Source organism: Ascaphus truei, chromosome 8 (assembly GCF_040206685.1).
Source record: "Ascaphus truei isolate aAscTru1 chromosome 8, aAscTru1.hap1, whole genome shotgun sequence".
NCBI classification, from domain to species: Eukaryota; Metazoa; Chordata; class Amphibia; order Anura; family Ascaphidae; genus Ascaphus; species Ascaphus truei.
In genome coordinates, this window is record NC_134490.1 from 95,472,561 (window position 1) to 95,491,905 (window position 19,345).

General features: G+C 40.8%; 1 protein-coding gene across 3 annotated transcripts in view; it reads left to right on the top strand.

The window, feature by feature from the left end:
- Positions 1 to 19,345, top strand: part of BICC1 (BicC family RNA binding protein 1) — a 317,587-nt gene that overhangs the window by 289,894 nt on the left and 8,348 nt on the right. For 2 of the 3 annotated variants that reach the window (XM_075612943.1, XM_075612945.1), the window contains 5 exons: positions 1,101 to 1,257; positions 1,347 to 1,497; positions 9,421 to 9,460; positions 9,969 to 10,123; positions 19,097 to 19,250. In XM_075612943.1, the coding sequence (XP_075469058.1) occupies positions 1,101 to 1,257; positions 1,347 to 1,497; positions 9,421 to 9,460; positions 9,969 to 10,123; positions 19,097 to 19,250 (657 nt within the window). The remainder of the gene's footprint in view (positions 1 to 1,100; positions 1,258 to 1,346; positions 1,498 to 9,420; positions 9,461 to 9,968; positions 10,124 to 19,096; positions 19,251 to 19,345) is intronic. The other variant, XM_075612944.1, reaches the window with a different exon arrangement.

Sequence of the window (19,345 nt, forward strand, 5' to 3'; positions counted from 1 at the left end):
TGCTCTTCTTTCTCTACCATGTGCCCTCAATCCAATTCCCACCCTCACCTTATCAGAACTCGTGCTCCTATCTTAGTCCCAACTTTCACCCATATCTTCAATTCCTCCATCTGGAACTTTCCACTCCTCCTTTAAGCATGCGGTGGTCACACCTGTTCTTAAAAACACACTGGACCCTACATTCCTTACTAACTACTGCCCTTTATCCCTCCTGCCTCCAAACTGCTAGAACATCTCATGTCCTCCCTTATGATCAACGTTCTTCATTCCCCTGCCCTTCTGAACCCTTTACAACCTGCCTTTCATACAGCTCAGGATTTGTGGGAGAGGAAAGAGGGCGGGGAGGGGGAATTGAGGGAGAGGGAAGAGAGGTGGGGGGAATTGAGGGAGAGGGAAGAGAGGTGGGGGGAATTGAGGGAGAGGGAAGAGAGGTGGGGGGAATTGAGGAAGAGGGAAGAGAGATGGGGGAAATTGAGGAAGGGGGAAGAGAGGTGGGGGAAATTGAGGAAGAGGGAAGAGAGGTGGGGGAAATTGAGGAAGAGGGAAGAGAGGTGGGGGAAATTGAGGAAGAGGGAAGAGAGGTGGGGGAAATTGAGGAAGAGAGGAAGGGGGAGGCGGCTGGGAGAATTGAGCGAGCGGAAGAAGGGGGGCAGTAGAAAAGCAGAACAGGCCCCCTCAAAAATTGCACCCATTTATTGTCATGCTTGAAAAAAGGTTGTCCACCACTGGCCTGGTCTCATGGCATCAGTCCCACACCTGCAGTCGCTCCTACCAACCATTGTGACCATGCGTTGTCATTTACTGCACTTATTCCCTCACCTGCTTTCTCCCAATACACCACTTAGATTGTAAGCTCTCCAGGGCAGATGATTTCCTTTCTTATTGCCTGATTTTGTTTGTTTGCACTTATTGTATTATTCCTTGTACTATATTGTTCCTTTTGTAAAGCCCTGCGTACACTGTGGGTGCTATATAAATAAACATATAGCTACAATAGAGGTAGGAACCATGAGCTCTCTTGCATTGTTTATCTTAATATGATTGTGCTACCGGCCTTTCTTTGTGCCCTTCTACAGTATATTTTTCGATATGTGTTGTAGGCTGTAATGATGCCTTTGTGGAAGTGGGCATGCCAAGAAGCCCGTCTCATTCTGCAAATACCAGCGATCTGAAACAGATGCTAAGTGCCACCAAAGCATCCTGCGCTAAGAGACAAACGGTTGAGCTATTGCAAGGCACCAAGAATTCCCACTTACAGTATGTTCAGATTCAATGGGTTCATTACAATAATACATGGAGTTGGAAAACAATATAAAATACTTTTTCTAATTCTTTTCTCTTTGTAGCAGTGCAGAAAGATTACTGTCTGATTCAGAGATGAGTTCTTCTGAAGGTCCATTAACAGATAAAAAGGCCCCTGGAAGTGAATGGGCCGCAGAGAGAGCAGCAGCTGCCCAGCAAATTTCAGAACGAGTACAATCCTATGCCAGTATGCAGGTAATATTCGCTGTATAAACAATGCATCAGCATTTGGCACAAATAACTACGGGAATATTTTGAAAGGCGCAATAACAAATCTAAAAAAAACTATGCTGTGCGATAAGCCTGCTTCTGGTGCTGGAAACACATTCCCATGCATTCAGTTACATGTGCTGTGCTATAAGCCTGCTTCTGGTGCTGGGAACACATTCCCATGCATTCAGTTACATGTGCTGTGCGATAAGCCTGCTTCTGGTGCTGGAAACACATTCCCATGCATTCAGTTACATGTGCTGTGCTATAAGCCTGCTTCTGGTGCTGGGAACACATTCCCATGCATTCAGTTACATGTGCTGTGCGATAAGCCTGCTTCTGGTGCTGGAAACACATTCCCATGCATTCAGTTACATGTGCTGTGCGATAAGCCTGCTTCTGGTGCTGGAAACACATTACCATGCATTCAGTTACATGTGCTGTGCGATAAGCCTGCTTCTGGTGCTGGAAACACATTACCATGCATTCAGTTACATGTGCTGTGCGATAAGCCTGCTTCTGGTGCTGGAAACACATTCCCATGCATTCAGTTACATGTGCTGTGCTATAAGCCTGCTTCTGGTGCTGGAAACACATTCCCATGCATTCAGTTACATGTGCTGTGCGATAAGCCTGCTTCTGGTGCTGGAAACACATTACCATGCATTCAGTTACATGTGCTGTGCGATAAGCCTGCTTCTGGTGCTGGAAACACATTCCCATGCATTCAGTTACATGTGCTGTGCTATAAGCCTGCTTCTGGTGCTGGGAACGCATTCCCATGCATTCAGTTACATGTGCTGTGCGATAAGCCTGCTTCTGGTGCTGGAAACGCATTACCATGCATTCAGTTACATGTGCTGTGCGATAAGCCTGCTTCTGGTGCTGGAAACGCATTACCATGCATTCAGTTACATGTGCTGTGCGATAAGTCTGCTTCTGGTGCTGGGAACGCATTACCATGCATTCAGTTACATGTGCTGTGCGATAAGCCTGCTTCTGGTGCTGGAAACGCATTACCATGCATTCAGTTACATGTGCTGTGCGATAAGCCTGCTTCTGGTGCTGGGAACACATTACCATGCATTCAGTTACATGTGCTGTGCGATAAGTCTGCTTCTGGTGCTGGGAACACATTACCATGCATTCAGTTACATGTGCTGTAAGGCGATTTATGGTTTAGCACGGCTTTGCAAATATGACCAAATATAGTATGATATATGGCGAGCCACGGACACGTTACGTATAGTATAAAGAAGTGCATCATTATTATAATAAACTTGCCAGTGTGATTCAATGAAGAAAAGGAATAACACACCTCCTAACAGTACAAACCTTCAAAAGTTAACCTTGTAACAAAAAAGGCTTAAGTTAATTATGCCAGTCTGTATAAAATCGTAAATTAACCCAATACGTTTCCTGGGCCCAGATCCACGACAGGGTGCTAAGCTTCAGCATGCCTGTACTTCCATTCACACGTTAGTGTATCTCAGCCGTGGTGTAATTGGTTGTAAGATAATGGTAAGCATGCCTGTACTTCCATTCACACGTTAGTGTATCTCAGCCATGGTGTAATTGGTTGTAAGATAATGGTAAGCGTGCCTGTACTACCATTCACACGTTAGTGTATCTCAGCCGTGGTATAATTGGTTGTAAGATAATGGTAAGCATGCCTGTACTTCCATTCACATGTTAGTGTATCTGAGCCGTGGTGTAATTGGTTGTAAGATAATGGTAAGCATGCCTGTACTACCATTCACACGTTAGTGTATCTCAGCCGTGGTGTAATTGGTTGTAAGATAATGGTAAGCATGCCTGTACTTCCATTCACACGTTAGTGTATCTCAGCCGTGGTGTAATTGGTTGTAAGATAATGGTAAGCATGCCTGTACTACCATTCACACGTTAGTGTATCTCAGCCGTGGTGTAATTGGTTGTAAGATAATGGTAAGCATGCCTGTACTTCCATTCACACGTTAGTGTATCTCAGCCGTGGTGTAATTGGTTGTAAGATAATGGTAAGCATGCCTGTACTTCCATTCACACGTTAGTGTATCTCAGCCGTGGTGTAATTGGTTGTAAGATAATGGTAAGCATGCCTGTACTTCCATTCACACGTTAGTGTATCTCAGCCGTGGTGTAATTGGTTGTAAGATAATGGTAAGCATGCCTGTACTTCCATTCACACGTTAGTGTATCTCAGCCATGGTGTAATTGGTTGTAAGATAATGGTAAGCATGCCTGTACTTCCATTCACACGTTAGTGTATCTCAGCCATGGTGTAATTGGTTGTAAGATAATGGTAAGCGTGCCTGTACTTCCATTCACATGTTAGTGTATCTGAGCCGTGGTGTAATTGGTTGTAAGATAATGGTAAGCATGCCTGTACTTCCATTCACACGTTAGTGTATCTCAGCCGTGGTGTAATTGGTTGTAAGATAATGGTAAGCATGCCTGTACTTCCATTCACACGTTAGTGTATCTCAGCCGTGGTGTAATTGGTTGTAAGATAATGGTAAGCATGCCTGTACTTCCATTCACACGTTAGTGTATCTCAGCCATGGTGTAATTGGTTGTAAGATAATGGTAAGCGTGCCTGTACTTCCATTCACATGTTAGTGTATCTGAGCCGTGGTGTAATTGGTTGTAAGATAATGGTAAGCATGCCTGTACTTCCATTCACACGTTAGTGTATCTCAGCCGTGGTGTAATTGGTTGTAAGATAATGGTAAGCATGCCTGTACTACCATTCACACGTTAGTGTATCTGAGCCGTGGTGTAATTGGTTGTAAGATAATGGTAAGCATGCCTGTACTACCATTCACACGTTAGTGTATCTCAGCCGTGGTGTAATTGGTTGTAAGATAATGGTAAGCATGCCTGTACTTCCATTCACACGTTAGTGTATCTCAGCCATGGTATAATTGGTTGTAAGATAATGGTAAGCATGCCTGTACTTCCATTCACATGTTGGTGTATCTCAGCCATGGTATAATTGGTTGTAAGATAATGGTAAGCATGCCTGTACTACCATTCACACGTTAGTGTATCTCAGCCATGGTGTAATTGGTTGTAAGATAATGGTAAGCGTGCCTGTACTTCCATTCACACGTTAGTGTATCTCAGCCATGGTGTAATTGGTTGTAAGATAATGGTAAGCATGCCTGTACTTCCATTCACACGTTAGTGTATCTCAGCCGTGGTATAATTGGTTGTAAGATAATGGTAAGCATGCCTGTACTACCATTCACACGTTAGTGTATCTGAGCCGTGGTATAATTGGTTGTAAGATAATGGTAAGCGTGCCTGTACTTCCATTCACACGTTAGTGTATCTCAGCCGTGGTATAATTGGCTGTAAGATAATGGTAAGCATGCCTGTACTTCCATTCACACGTTAGTGTATCTCAGCCGTGGTATAATTGGTTGTAAGATAATGGTAAGCATGCCTGTACTTCCATTCACATGTTAGTGTATCTCAGCCATGTTGTAATTGGTTGTAAGATAATGGTAAGCATGCCTGTACTTCCATTCACACGTTAGTGTATTTCTGCCATGGTGTAATTGGTTGTAAGATAATGGTAAGCATGCCTGTACTACCATTCACACGTTAGTGTATCTCAGCCGTGGTATAATTGGTTGTAAGATAATGGTAAGCATGCCTGTACTTCCATTCACACGTTAGTGTATGTCAGCCGTGGTATAATTGGTTGTAAGATAATGGTAAGCATGCCTGTACTTCCATTCACACGTTAGTGTATCTCAGCCGTGGTGTAATTGGTTGTAAGATAATGGTAAGCATGCCTGTATTACCATTCACACGTTAGTGTATGTCAGCCGTGGTATAATTGGTTGTAAGATAATGGTAAGCATGCCTGTACTTCCATTCACACGTTAGTGTATCTCAGCCGTGGTGTAATTGGTTGTAAGATAATGGTAAGCATGCCTGTACTACCATTCACACGTTAGTGTATCTCAGCCGTGGTATAATTGGTTGTAAGATAATGGTAAGCATGCCTGTACTTCCATTCACACGTTAGTGTATCTGAGCCGTGGTGTAATTGGTGGTAAGATAATGGTAAGCGTGCCTGTACTACCATTCACACGTTAGTGTATCTGAGCCGTGGTGTAATTGGTTGTAAGATAATGGTAAGCATGCCTGTACTACCATTCACACGTTAGTGTATCTCAGCCATGGTGTAATTGGTTGTAAGATAATGGTAAGCATGCCTGTACTACCATTCACACGTTAGTGTATCTGAGCCGTGGTGTAATTGGTTGTAAGATAATGGTAAGCGTGCCTGTACTTCCATTCACACGTTAGTGTATCTCAGCCGTGGTATAATTGGTTGTTAGATAATGGTAAGCATGCCTGTACTTCCATTCACACGTTAGTGTATCTGAGCCATGGTATAATTGGCTGTAAGATAATGGTAAGCATGCCTGTACTTCCATTCACATGTTAGTGTATCTCAGCCCGGGTGTAATTGGTTGTAAGATAATGGTAAGCGTGCCTGTACTTCCATTCACACGTTAGTGTATCTCAGACGTGGTGTAATTGGTTGTAAGTTAATGGTAAGCATGCCTGTACTTCCATTCACACGTTAGTGTATCTGAACCGTGGTGTAATTGGTTGTAAGATAATGGTAAGCATGCCTGTACTTCCATTCACACGTTAGTGTATCTCAGCCGTGGTGTAATTGGTTGTAAGATAATTGTAAGCATGCCTGTACTTCCATTCACACGTTAGTGTATCTCAGCCGTGGTGTAATTGGTTGTAAGATAATGGTAAGCGTGCCTGTACTTCCATTCACACGTTAGTGTATCTGAGCCGTGGTGTAATTGGTTGTAAGATAATGGTAAGCGTGCCTGTACTTCCATTCACACGTTAGTGTATCTGAGCCGTGGTATAATTGGTTGTAAGATAATGGTAAGCGTGCCTGTACTTCCATTCACACGTTAGTGTATCTGAGCCGTGGTATAATTGGTTGTAAGATAATGGTAAGCATGCCTGTACTTCCATTCACACGTTAGTGTATCTGAGCCGTGGTATAATTGGTTGTAAGATAATGGTAAGCATGCCTGTACTTCCATTCACACGTTAGTGTATCTGAGCCGTGGTATAATTGGTTGTAAGATAATGGTAAGCATGCCTGTACTTCCATTCACACGTTAGTGTATCTCAGCTGTGGTGTAATTGGTTGTAAGATAATGGTAAGCGTGCCTGTACTTCCATTCACACGTTAGTGTATCTGAGCCGTGGTATAATTGGTTGTAAGATAATGGTAAGCATGCCTGTACTTCCATTCACACGTTAGTGTATCTGAGCCGTGGTGTAATTGGTTGTTAGATAATGGTAAGCATGCCTGTACTTCCATTCACACGTTAGTGTATCTCAGCCATGGAATAATTGGTTGTAAGATAATGGTAAGCATGCCTGTACTTCCATTCACACGTTAGTGTATCTCAGCCGTGGTATAATTGGTTGTAAGATAATGGTAAGCATGCCTGTACTTCCATTCACACGTTAGTGTATCTGAGCCGTGGTGTAATTGGTTGTAAGATAATGGTAAGCATGCCTGTACTTCCATTCACACGTTAGTGTATCTCAGCCGTGGTGTAATTGGTTGTAAGATAATGGTAAGCATGCCTGTACTTCCATTCACACGTTAGTGTATCTGAGCCGTGGTGTAATTGGTTGTAAGATAATGGTAAGCATGCCTGTACTTCCATTCACACGTTAGTGTATCTGAGCCGTGGTGTAATTGGTTGTAAGATAATGGTAAGCATGCCTGTACTTCCATTCACACGTTAGTGTATCTCAGCCGTGGTGTAATTGGTTGTAAGATAATGGTAAGCGTGCCTGTACTTCCATTCACACGTTAGTGTATCTCAGCCGTGGTATAATTGGTTGTAAGATAATGGTAAGCATGCCTGTACTTCCATTCACACGTTAGTGTATCTGAGCCGTGGTGTAATTGGTTGTAAGATAATGGTAAGCATGCCTGTACTTCCATTCACACGTTAGTGTATCTGAGCCATGGTGTAATTGGTTGTAAGATAATGGTAAGCATGCCTGTACTTCCATTCACACGTTAGTGTATCTCAGCCATGGTATAATTGGTTGTAAGGTAATGGTAAGCATGCCTGTACTTCCATTCACACGTTAGTGTATCTCAGCCGTGGTGTAATTGGTTGTAAGATAATGGTAAGCATGCCTGTACTTCCATTCACACGTTAGTGTATCTGAGCCGTGGTGTAATTGGTTGTAAGATAATGGTAAGCATGCCTGTACTTCCATTCACACGTTAGTGTATCTGAGCCGTGGTGTAATTGGTTGTAAGATAATGGTAAGCGTGCCTGTACTTCCATTCACACGTTAGTGTATCTGAGCCGTGGTGTAATTGGTTGTAAGATAATGGTAAGCATGCCTGTACTTCCATTCACACGTTAGTGTATCTGAGCCGTGGTGTAATTGGTTGTAAGATAATGGTAAGCATGCCTGTACTACCATTCACACGTTAGTGTATCTGAGCCGTGGTGTAATTGGTTGTAAGATAATGGTAAGCATGCCTGTACTTCCATTCACACGTTAGTGTATCTCAGCCATGGTATAATTGGTTGTAAGATAATGGTAAGCATGCCTGTACTTCCATTCACACGTTAGTGTATCTGAGCCGTGGTGTAATTGGTTGTAAGATAATGGTAAGCATGCCTGTACTTCCATTCACACGTTAGTGTATCTCAGCCGTGGTATAATTGGTTGTAAGATAATGGTAAGCGTGCCTGTACTTCCATTCACACGTTAGTGTATCTCAGCCATGGAATAATTGGTTGTAAGATAATGGTACTGTTTGCCAGGTAGGCAGATGCAGTTTTTTTTACGGTATGGACGTAACTAGTGATTGAGAATGTCAGCCCTATCATGGGCTATAACTCTGGGTTACATATGTCCACAAAACTGCTAAATCGGCTGAATGTGTTACTGTTGAAATGTATTTTGCTATTGCTACTTAAATTACCTTTGCCAATATTGGAAATCAATGCTGAGATAAACGAGATACATTTTCCAACTGCTTTTCATCTGTATTCTAGCAAAGCTCGGAGCAAAGTTGATGAGTTAGACCTTTAAGCTAGTTTTAATGAAGTCTGAAATGAATTTCTCTCCAGTGGCATTATAGTATATTGATCCTCCAGACCATTATAAGCTTCTAAAGGGGAATGCATACTGAAATAACTGCTAATTTGTTTTAGGCAGAAGTTAAGTTTATGGGGATGTCCCCCCATTCCTTTAAATATGGACACAGCATTATCATATTGACTATCTCCATGAATTTCTAGATCCTAACATTCCTTCTCACGAGAGAAAATAGTGTTACGTGCCTATGATAATTCTGGCCATCTCTTATATACCCTATTAAGATAATTACAGTATCCCGACCATGGTCACTCTTTCTACGGCTGTCGTGTTGTTCTTGTGGGTTTCCGTCTTCCACCATTATAGTGAGTGACTCTGTTAATCAGGGAGACTAGTATACTTACCTAAACAAATGCAACATTTCAATGTTTTCTCTCTTAGAAAAGATCTCACAATTGAATGCAAATCAGTGGCCAGTAATAATCCACTGTTATTACTGGACTAATTTCTGGACGTAGTATTTTCTGTGTTGGTGTTTTTATTGTTTAGGGATAGAGGGCCTTAGGTACAATGCAAGTGAATGCTTATTGTATAGTAAAGAGAAATGTTTTCTGGGATCTATCCTTCTAAACAGAACAAGCCCTAGTTTCTTGCAATTGTCACTGATTTATACTTTATACACTATTGATTTACACTATTTATACTCACTATGTAGGTTGGTACAGTTGAGATTCAGTGTATTATACTACTGTATGTTTTTATCCATTGTAGGCCTTTGATTATGAACAGAAAAAGCTCTTGGCAACAAAGGGTAAGTAGTGAAAAGTAGTTTTTTTCATGAAACGTATACATTATATCTTAAAATGAATCATTGCAATTATTGTAGGCAAGCTATATATAGCGTTTTAACTCCTTTGCAACAGGTGCATGAAAAACATTGTCTAACATTTTTAAAAAGTAATTCTATAATACTGGAGCTTTACTAAAGGAAATTGAAGAGAACAAATTATTCTAATCTGTATTTCCTCCTGGGGAGCTAATATTGAGATGTATTAATCGCCCGAAGCCTTTGATTCATTGATTTGGTTTTGAATTGTTTGGAATAACTTGAATTTATAATTCATTTTACCATTGGCTAACGTAAGGTCTGGCGCACATTTCTTTAACACGGTTATGATCCTGTAGCCCAAGCTTTACAATGCTATGTTTTTATATATTCAGAATTGTTCTGGTTTAACTAAAACTAAAATAATAAACAATCCAGTAAAATCATCTTTATACCTGAATATTAATGGGGGTTTTTGCCTTTCCCTCTGCAGCTATGTTAAAGAAACCAGTTGTGACAGAAGTAAGAACACCAACAAACACTTGGAGTGGACTGGGTTTCTCCAAATCCATGCCAGCAGAAACTATAAAAGAATTAAGGCGGGCTAACCATGTACAGTACAAGCCCACAATGACAACGACATACGAGGTATCAAGGAAAGATTGTAATGATGATTTGCGTCAGATACAGTAAACTTTCAATGACTAAAGTGCTTGTTGATGTTACATAGTTACATAGCAGACGAGGTTGAAAAAAGACCTATGTCCATCGGGTTCAACCTATGTTACATTTAGACGACAGATACTTATCCTATGTTTGTATATACAGTATATTGATCCAGAGGAAGGCAAACAAAAAACCCCAGTGAAAAATGATCCAATGATGTCTCATGAAGGGACAAAAATAAATTCCTTCCTGGCTCCTATAATGGCAATCCGATATCTCCCAGGATCAACATCCTTCCCATGTTTACTTATTTGGTATATCCCTGTATACCGTTACTTCCTAAAAAGGTGTCTAATCTTTTTTTTTTTTTTTGAAGATCTGTATTGTATCTGACATCTCAGTCTCAATGGTCAATAAACTTCACATTTTAACTGATCTTGCTGTAAAGAACCCTTTCCTTTGTTGCTGTTGAAATCTCCTTTCGTCCAATCTTAAGTGATGACTCTGTGTCGTTTCTATTGCCCTTGGGATGAATAGTTATTTTGAAAACTCGTTGTATTGACCTTGAATATATTTGTATATAGTTATCATATCCCCTCTTAAACACAACTTTTCTACCATAAGCAAATGTAATTTAGCTAGCCTTCCATAATGTCTTTTTTATGGAGTGCCTAAAACGGTACTCCGTATTCAAGGTGTGGTCTTACTAATGCTTTATACAGTGACATAATTATGCTTTCCGCCCCTTCGATTCATACCCCTTTGTAGCTACTTCATGACTTTGGGCACTATTGCTAAGCCTGCTGTCTACAAGCACTCAATCCTTCTCCATCAAGGATTCACCTAATTTTGCCCCATTTCATGTGTACTGCACCGACACACTTTATTCGAGCAAATACCCGGTATGTACCTGGCAGATACCTGGAATGCGCCGCTCCTCACCTCTGACAAGCCCCGTTGCATTTGCCTTCCCAGCCTGGGTTCATGCCTGGCTGACGGGCGGCTGATCTGTTAAATGATAATGATCAGGATTTAATAGGCTGCAATGCTTCGCGTGTCTACCAGATGGCATAAATTCATGAATTGTAATGCAGTATATATATATATACTGTGCAGTATTGCAGCCAGCGGGAATAAAATGCTTCAATCCCTGCCGGAAAATAACTCAATGCACTCGGGCAGAAAACAGTCACAAACCTCAATACACCCGGGTATACCCGAATTCGTGGGACTAGCCGAGCTCGAATAAAGTGTGTCGCCAGTGTAAGGTGCCTGTTTATTATTGTTACCCAAATGCATAACCTTACATTTACCTGTATTAAACCTCATCTGCCATTTACCTGCCCAAGTTTCCACTCTATCCATGTTCTTTTGGAGATAAATTACATCCTGCTCTGATTTTACTACCTTATACAATTTAGTGTCATCAGCAAGGATGGAGACTTTGCTCTCTATGCCAACCTCAAGGTCATTAATAAACAAGTTAAAAAGCAGGTGTCTCAGTACCGATCCCTGAGGTACTCCTCTTACAACTTTAGCCCAACCTGAAAATGTTCCATTTATGACAACTTGCTATTTATTTATAAAATGTTTTACCAGGAAGTAATACATTGAGAGTTCTCTCGTTTTCAACTATGTTCTGGGCACAGAGTTATGATGACAGATACACGGTTACATTAAGTGAACAGGGTTATACATTATATACAAGACATTGCATGCACAGTAAGAGATAATGTTATAGGCATATGTAACAGTTACAGACCAGGTTAAAATGTGAGACCACCTTGAAAAAACATAGACTTCTGTTGTCTGTTCTTCAACCATTTTTCAATCCAGGTGCAAATATTTTTACGGATACCAATTTCCTTTATCTTGTATACTAACCTCTTATGTGTCACCATATCAAAAGCCTTTGCAAAATCTAAGTAGACCGTATCAACTTAATTTCCCTGGTCTAAATTCCTACTTACCTCCTCAAATAAGTTGATGGTTAGTTTGGCATGACCTATCCTTCGTAAAGCCATGCTGAATATTATTAATAATTTTGTTTTCCATTAGGTGTTTCTGAATATTATCCTGTACTAAACCTTCAAATAGCTTCCCCACTATTGATGTCAGGCTTCCAGATCTGTAATTCTCCGGTTGGGATCTAGCTTCCTTTTTAATTGTAGATACCACGTCTGCTTTCCCCCAATCTTGTAATACTGAGCCTGTGGAAATGAAGACCTAGAATATTAAATGTAATGGTTTGGCTATTACTGAACTTGGCTCCTTAAGAACCCTTGGATGCATGCAATCGGGGCCAGGAACTTTATCTTTTATCAAGCGGTCTGTGCACTTCCTCAGTTAACCAATTGTTCATTAATATGGAGGTTGTGGTTTCCTCCTTTGCCAATATTTTTCCAATTGACTAATACATTATTTATGTAATACCTACTACACCTTTTTTCTGATCTCCAATAATTTGCCTGCCCATCTCTCAGAAAGGGTCCTATATTGTTTTCTAATCTTTTTGTGATTAGGTTACTTTTTAACTTTTCAAGGTTGATTTAACTTTCTATTGCAATTGTTTTTTGTTTAAAAATGTTGGTAATCTGATTGCTTTTCTTACATTCCTTAGAATTCCGTTGTGATGTCTCAGTCCCTTCTGACTAAGAATGTAAACGCCTGCCTCTTCCTTTCCATTTCCTCCCCTACCTGTTTGTTTATCCCCATTGGTTTAGACTTGTTTCTTTTATATTTATTACCCAAGTTTATACAGTACACTAATAAATGTACTTATCGAACAATGCTTTAAAGCTGCCCATCTATCATCCACATTCTTTCCTGCAAAAAGGTTACACCAATTTATTTCTTAGACATTTTTCCTCCGTTTATTAAAATCTGACTTTCTAAAATGTGTAAGTCTTTGTTGAACCCCAAATGAGATGTTACGATCCCTGTTTCCAAAATATTCCCAGACCAAATCCAGTAATGCCCCTGTCCTTGTTGGTTCTTAAATAATTTTGGTCATTTTAACTGTCTCTTAGACACATTCAAAAAGTTTCCTTTAGTTTTCATGCTAATCTCATTGCTCCAGTCTATGTCCGGATAATTAAAATCGCCCATTATGAAAACCTGATCTAGTTTTGCAGTCTTCACTATTTGCAAAAGTATTTTGGCTTCCTCAATCTCAGATATTTGGTGTTTTATAGCATATCCCTACAAACATTATCTTTATACTTTTACCTCCACTGCTAATTTCTATCCACAAATTATCTACATTTTCATCAATCCCTTCAGAAACATCTTCCCTTATAAAAAGTTTAAAATCTAGTTTAACATGTAAACATACTCCACCACCTCTTCTATTTGCTCAATTTCTCAGAAAAATGAAATCACACTAGTCTAAATTAACAGACCAGTCATGAGTTTCATCCCACCATGTTTCAGTTATGTATGCATGCAATGTCTATAATATCATATTGTTCCCTTGAAGCTCAAGCTCCCCCATTGTATCTGTCAGGCTTCTTGCCTTAGGAAACATGCATGTAAGGTTTTTACCATTCTGTGCTATTATCTTATCCACTCCTGCCTTTCTGCTCCAATTGAATTTAGACTTCAGAAGTTTACTAGTGTTATCTGTATTTAATATGGGTGCGTCCCTGCTTGCCAAACGCCTGCTCCTCCCCCGTACCTCCGAAACCCCCGTGCGTGCACACACACCATCACGTGGCCGCCACTTGCACTATCCTGTTTGGCTGCCCGCGCACAGCTTCTTCGGCTGCCCGCCCGCGCACAGCTTTTCTTTTGCCCTCCTGCGCACAGTGTCTGCCGACCTGCGCACATCAGGTTTCACCGCTTGGGCCCTCTTCCCCCCACCCGGGGCGCGCCCACCTATTTGCGCACCGCTGCATTCAATCACAACACCCACACATACTCAATCACAACTCACAATGACACACTGCACTCTCACACTCAGACGCACTGCGCACAATCGGACGCACTGCGCGCAATCGGACGCACTGCGCGCAATCGGACGCACTGCGCGCAATCGGCCGCACTGCGCGCAATCGGACGCACTGCGCGCAATCGGGCGCACTGCGCGCAATCGGGCGCACTGCGCCCGCTATCCAATCGGGCGCACTGCGCCCGCTATCCAATCGGGCGCACTGCGCCCGCTATCCAATCGGGCGCACTGCGCGCGCTATTCAATCGGGCGCACTGCGCGCGCTATCCAATCGGGCGCACTGCGCGCGCTATCCAATCGGGCGCACTGCGCGCGCTATCCAATCGGGCGCACTGCGCGCGCTATCCAATCGGGCGCACTGCGCACACTCACTTTTTTACCGGGGGGTAGTACTCCGCATGTTCCGGCCCCCCGTGTGGGGGAAACAGACAGGAGGAGGAGGAGGAGGGGCTGTCTGTGTGCAGGGAAGGCCCCGCAGAGAAGCAGCAAGGCCCCGCCCCCACAGCAAGGTCCCGCAACAAGCAGAGAAGCAGCACGAAGCTTGTTCAACCGCCCGCATATGCTGACACGCCGCCTGCGCCCCCCCTAAATAATCCTGCGAGACCCCCAATTTGCGCACCGCTGCATTAAACAACTGCAGAATTGAACAAAAGTGAATTTAATGGAAGAAGTTTCCACAAACCTCCAGTACATGAACACACCCAACATATCATATTATTCACAGGTAGTGGTAATGACGGGCTTGGCTGATAGAGGAATGTCTCCCTCCACCCTTGCCATTCCTGCCATGATGCACCAAATATCTTCACTCAATCTGGCAAATCTATTGGGATTGGTCAACTCAAAACTGGCCTAAGTCTTCCCGTTACCCATATCTTTTCTTGTTTGTTTATGTATGTTGGGTAGGCGTTAAATCACATGGATGTGGGAAAGATGCATTCAGAAATAGAAGTATTTTTTCATTTTTTTAAATATGTATGTATATAGTGTGTGTATATAGTGTGTGTGTGTGTGTGTGTGTGTGTATATGTGTAATGTATATAATGGTTTTCCATGTACAGGCATACCCCGCATTAACGTACGCAATGGGACCGGAGCATGTATGTAAAGCGAAAATGTACTTAAAGTGAAGCACTACCTTTTTCCCACTTATCGATGCATGTACTGTACTGCAATCATCATATACGCGCATAACTGATGTAAATAACGCATTTGTAACAGGCTCTATAGTCTCCCCGCTTGCGCACAGCTTCGGTACAGGTAGGGAGCCGGTATTGCTGTTCAGGACGTGCTGACAGGCGCATGCGCGAGCTGCCGTTTGCCTATTGAGTGAGATGTACTTATTCGCGAGTGTACTTAAAGTGAGTGTCCTTAAACCGGGGTATGCCTGTATAGTGTATGCAAACACTTGCCTTCTTAACATACAATGAAACAAAACAGCATATGTTGATTGTGTGTGTGTATACATATATACATACTGTATATACATATATATATATATACAGTATATGTATACATGCACACAATCAACATATGCTGTTTTGTTTCATTGTATGTTAAGAAGGCAAGTGTTTGCATAAACTATACATGGAAAACCATTCAATATTGTGACTAAATCTTAAGACTAGTCAGATCTGTGAAATCTGGTTTCTTACATTTATTTTCTTGCATTTTCTCTTTATTCAACAGAAGGATTTGTCAAGCATATTATTTTTGTTATATGTATATGTACATATATACAGTACACATACAGAAACGAAAAATAAAAACCAACCCAAACAGATACATGAACAAAACCAAGGAGGCTTCTAAGGGGTTTTAAGGATTAGGGTAGGACATAAGCATATATATTTAACTAAACATAAGCATACGTATGAATAAAATACTAATACTCGCATTTTCCCAACTCTCGGGGCATTCGGGAATTCGGATTTGTATTAATGTTGTGAATTAAGTGTCTATACAGCATCCCTTATGATAGTTTTTTTTGTTGTTGTTTTGTTATTTTTTAAGTGCCCTTGTCCCACAACCTTGTGTTTGTCCATCACTTCCTGTAAATTCAATCCATTTGTGGATTAATTCTTGTCCGTTAGGCACATTTGAATAGTATACCTCACATTTTAACATAGCTATTGATTTATTTGTTTGAGATGTCAGTTGGGAAATGGAGGGGGAGCTGGATCTAATCCACCTGTCCATAATACACTTTTTTGCTGGTAGGAGAATGAGATCCGTCTGGGTTTGGATGTGTAAACCAGTGGGTCAGGACCCAAAACAAGAAGCTTTAATCTGTAGTTTGTTACCTGTTTAACAGTCTGTCAGGAGTTGGGTAATTTTATTCTAGAAATTTCTGATCTTGCCATATTCCCATATACACTGCAAAAAATTGGCATCAGGACAATTACCGGAAATATCTGCTCTAAATGTTTCTAGTTGTGCCAGGCTACAGTAATATAGGCTCTGTTTAGAATCTTACATTGTATTTCATGCAGATGCACTGCTGCAGTTGCTCTCTAGCCTGGTATTGCAGTTTTAGTTAAATCTCTGTAATGTACTTACTGTAATTTTTCCATTTATATAGATCCAAATAACCTCCTGTTTTTTGTTTTGTTTTTATTTCTGCATTAGAGATGTCTGAGTTGTTCGCTTAATTTTGCCATTCGGGCAAATAAAATTGCAAACTTAACAAAAAGTTAATGTGGGTGATAATGTGGCCCTATATATAGTGACATTCTGGTCCAAATCCAGCAATGCACATTTTTGAAAAAAAGCAAACAAAAGTGCAACATTCATGCAACTCCAGTGGTCTGTTTACATTATACAGTATATAAAAGTGATCATTTACATTTTTATTGAAATAAATATTTAGCCATTGCAGAATGTGAGTCCAGTCACAGACTCTATATTCCCTTCAAATACTGGACATATTATACAATCACATTGCCTCTTTCCTGTTAAATATGTTCTGCTAGTTAGAACCGCATTACTAATCTGTGTAAACAAATATGCAATTAATGAATAACTGGGTTTCATTTGTTAATATTCTGTTTAAAGCGAATCAGAAAAAGGGGGAGGGGAAACACAAAATGATTGTGCCTCTAAAAGAATTCACTGAACTGCACACCACAACGTATAAAGGTTAACTTTTAATAGAGCAATTGGATGAATAAATAGTCAGTGAATTTTGTCCCTGAAGAAGCTTCTTTGCTGGAGGGAAACGCGCGTTGGACGCGCAATGTTGTCAATCTCCTACTTGGAGCTGTTTTAATGTAGTGTTTGCAGTCTCCTGGTTCACTGTGTACAGACTTCAGTATCTGATTATTTAATTTATCTTCACAGTCGGCAAGCTTGTTATCCCTGCTCCTTATGATGTGTGTTCACAGAGTTCATGCTGTGAATTCACCACCTACATTGCTGTGATTGTCAGCTCTATCATGTTGTTTACTCACTAGTTACAATACTGTGTGTGTTAGCTATACCACTCAGTGTTTGCACTTCCACACACTGACACTTTATCACTGAAGTGTTCAATGGTAACAACAGCAGCAGGATCACTGACTATTTATTCATCCAGTTGCTCGCTGACTTACATATATATAGACATACCACCTGGTCTCACAGTTGTCCCAGAGGGGTTAATACCCTGACTTACAGCATCTTATGTCCTCTACATCCCATCATTAGGGTGTGTACTGGGATAGTATGATCATATATTTGACGACATGAGTGTTTGATAGCGTTGATTTAATTTACTTTTAAATCCACTTTACACAATTCTTTGGTAATATATGTTTTAAGTAAATCTATTAAAAGTTAACCTTTATACGTTGTGGTGTGCAGTTCAGTGAATTCTTTTAGGGGCACAATCATTTTGTGTTTCCCCTCCCCCTTTTTCTGATTCACTTTTCAGTTCACAGTTTGCACCCACAATTTAATTACCTTACTCTATTTAATTATATTACTCAATTAGTATGGTCCTGTGATCACTTTCTATCCCGTTCCTGTTATCTCTCTGTTTAAAGCGCTTACATATTTGACAGTACAACGAAACATTAAAAAACCATTATATATAAAAATAAATATATAAAATAAAAATACAAAATGCCATCATATGACAGAATAACATGGTTAAACTGGAACTCGCCGCCCATCTTCGCTCTCTTCAGTCTATTGTGTGCATGGTACTCTGATTCTGTATCCCCACTTCACCGGTCCACTTGCAAGTACTGAAAATAAATCCCTTGTTGACCTGTGCTCATAAATGTCAAATAACATTAACAACCCACTTGTGTTTCAAAGGTACAGTAGTCTCGGCACTTAACATTATCCACATGTATGAGGAAAAGTAAAGTAGCAACCCAAGGCTTTGCAGAGGGATAGCATGCCTTCAAACATTGCTGCTTAACAGTATTCACTTGTATGTCATCGATGAGGCAAATTTAAGTGCAGAGACTGGTTTTGAAATGCATGTGTGGAATTAAAGAAAAATCCTTTTACGAAAAAGGACAAATATAATATTTACCAATACATTATAACATTCGAATGCTAAAGATAAAGAGCTTGCATTTAAAGGGAAATGGGGGTAATGAAACCAAAGTGAAAGGGTGGGTGGTTACGCCAAAAGACTCTGGGTTTGCTCTCATTGTGTAAGCCAGGAGGCAAGCTTCTTCCTCTTGGTAGAGTGAGTCAAACAGAAAAGGGCACAAAAACGATGTAGAAAGGTATAAGTAGTATTAAACAATAAGTGATACTGTATGAGGTCTGACATAATGTGGAGTTCAAGACCATTGCTCATTCTTAAATATAATCCATTGCCTTTTTCTAAACAATGTAGTTTGGTGGTGTCGAAATTGCACTTCAGATACAATTAAACATTATTGTGAAATGCATTTTAATACCGTTTTGTTTGTCATATATTTAGGTTTGTGACAAAGGGAGATGGTGCTCTTATGTTCTTACACCATCTGACCTAATCAACATTTTTATGGTTGACTTGCATATTTCAGAACCCATCTATGTCTCTATCACGGTCAAACAGCCGAGAGCAGCTGGGAAATGGCAGCGACTCTGATAACTGGAGGGATAGGAATGGGATGGACTGCTCTCACAGTGAATACCCATCATCTATTGGGAGTCCCAAACGCAAACAAAACAAATCCGGTATGCATTTTCCCAAAGCCTCAATCCACAGAATGAACAGTATTGTACTTATTTATATGCCTTAATGTTCAATTAGCTGTTTAATCTACGTAATG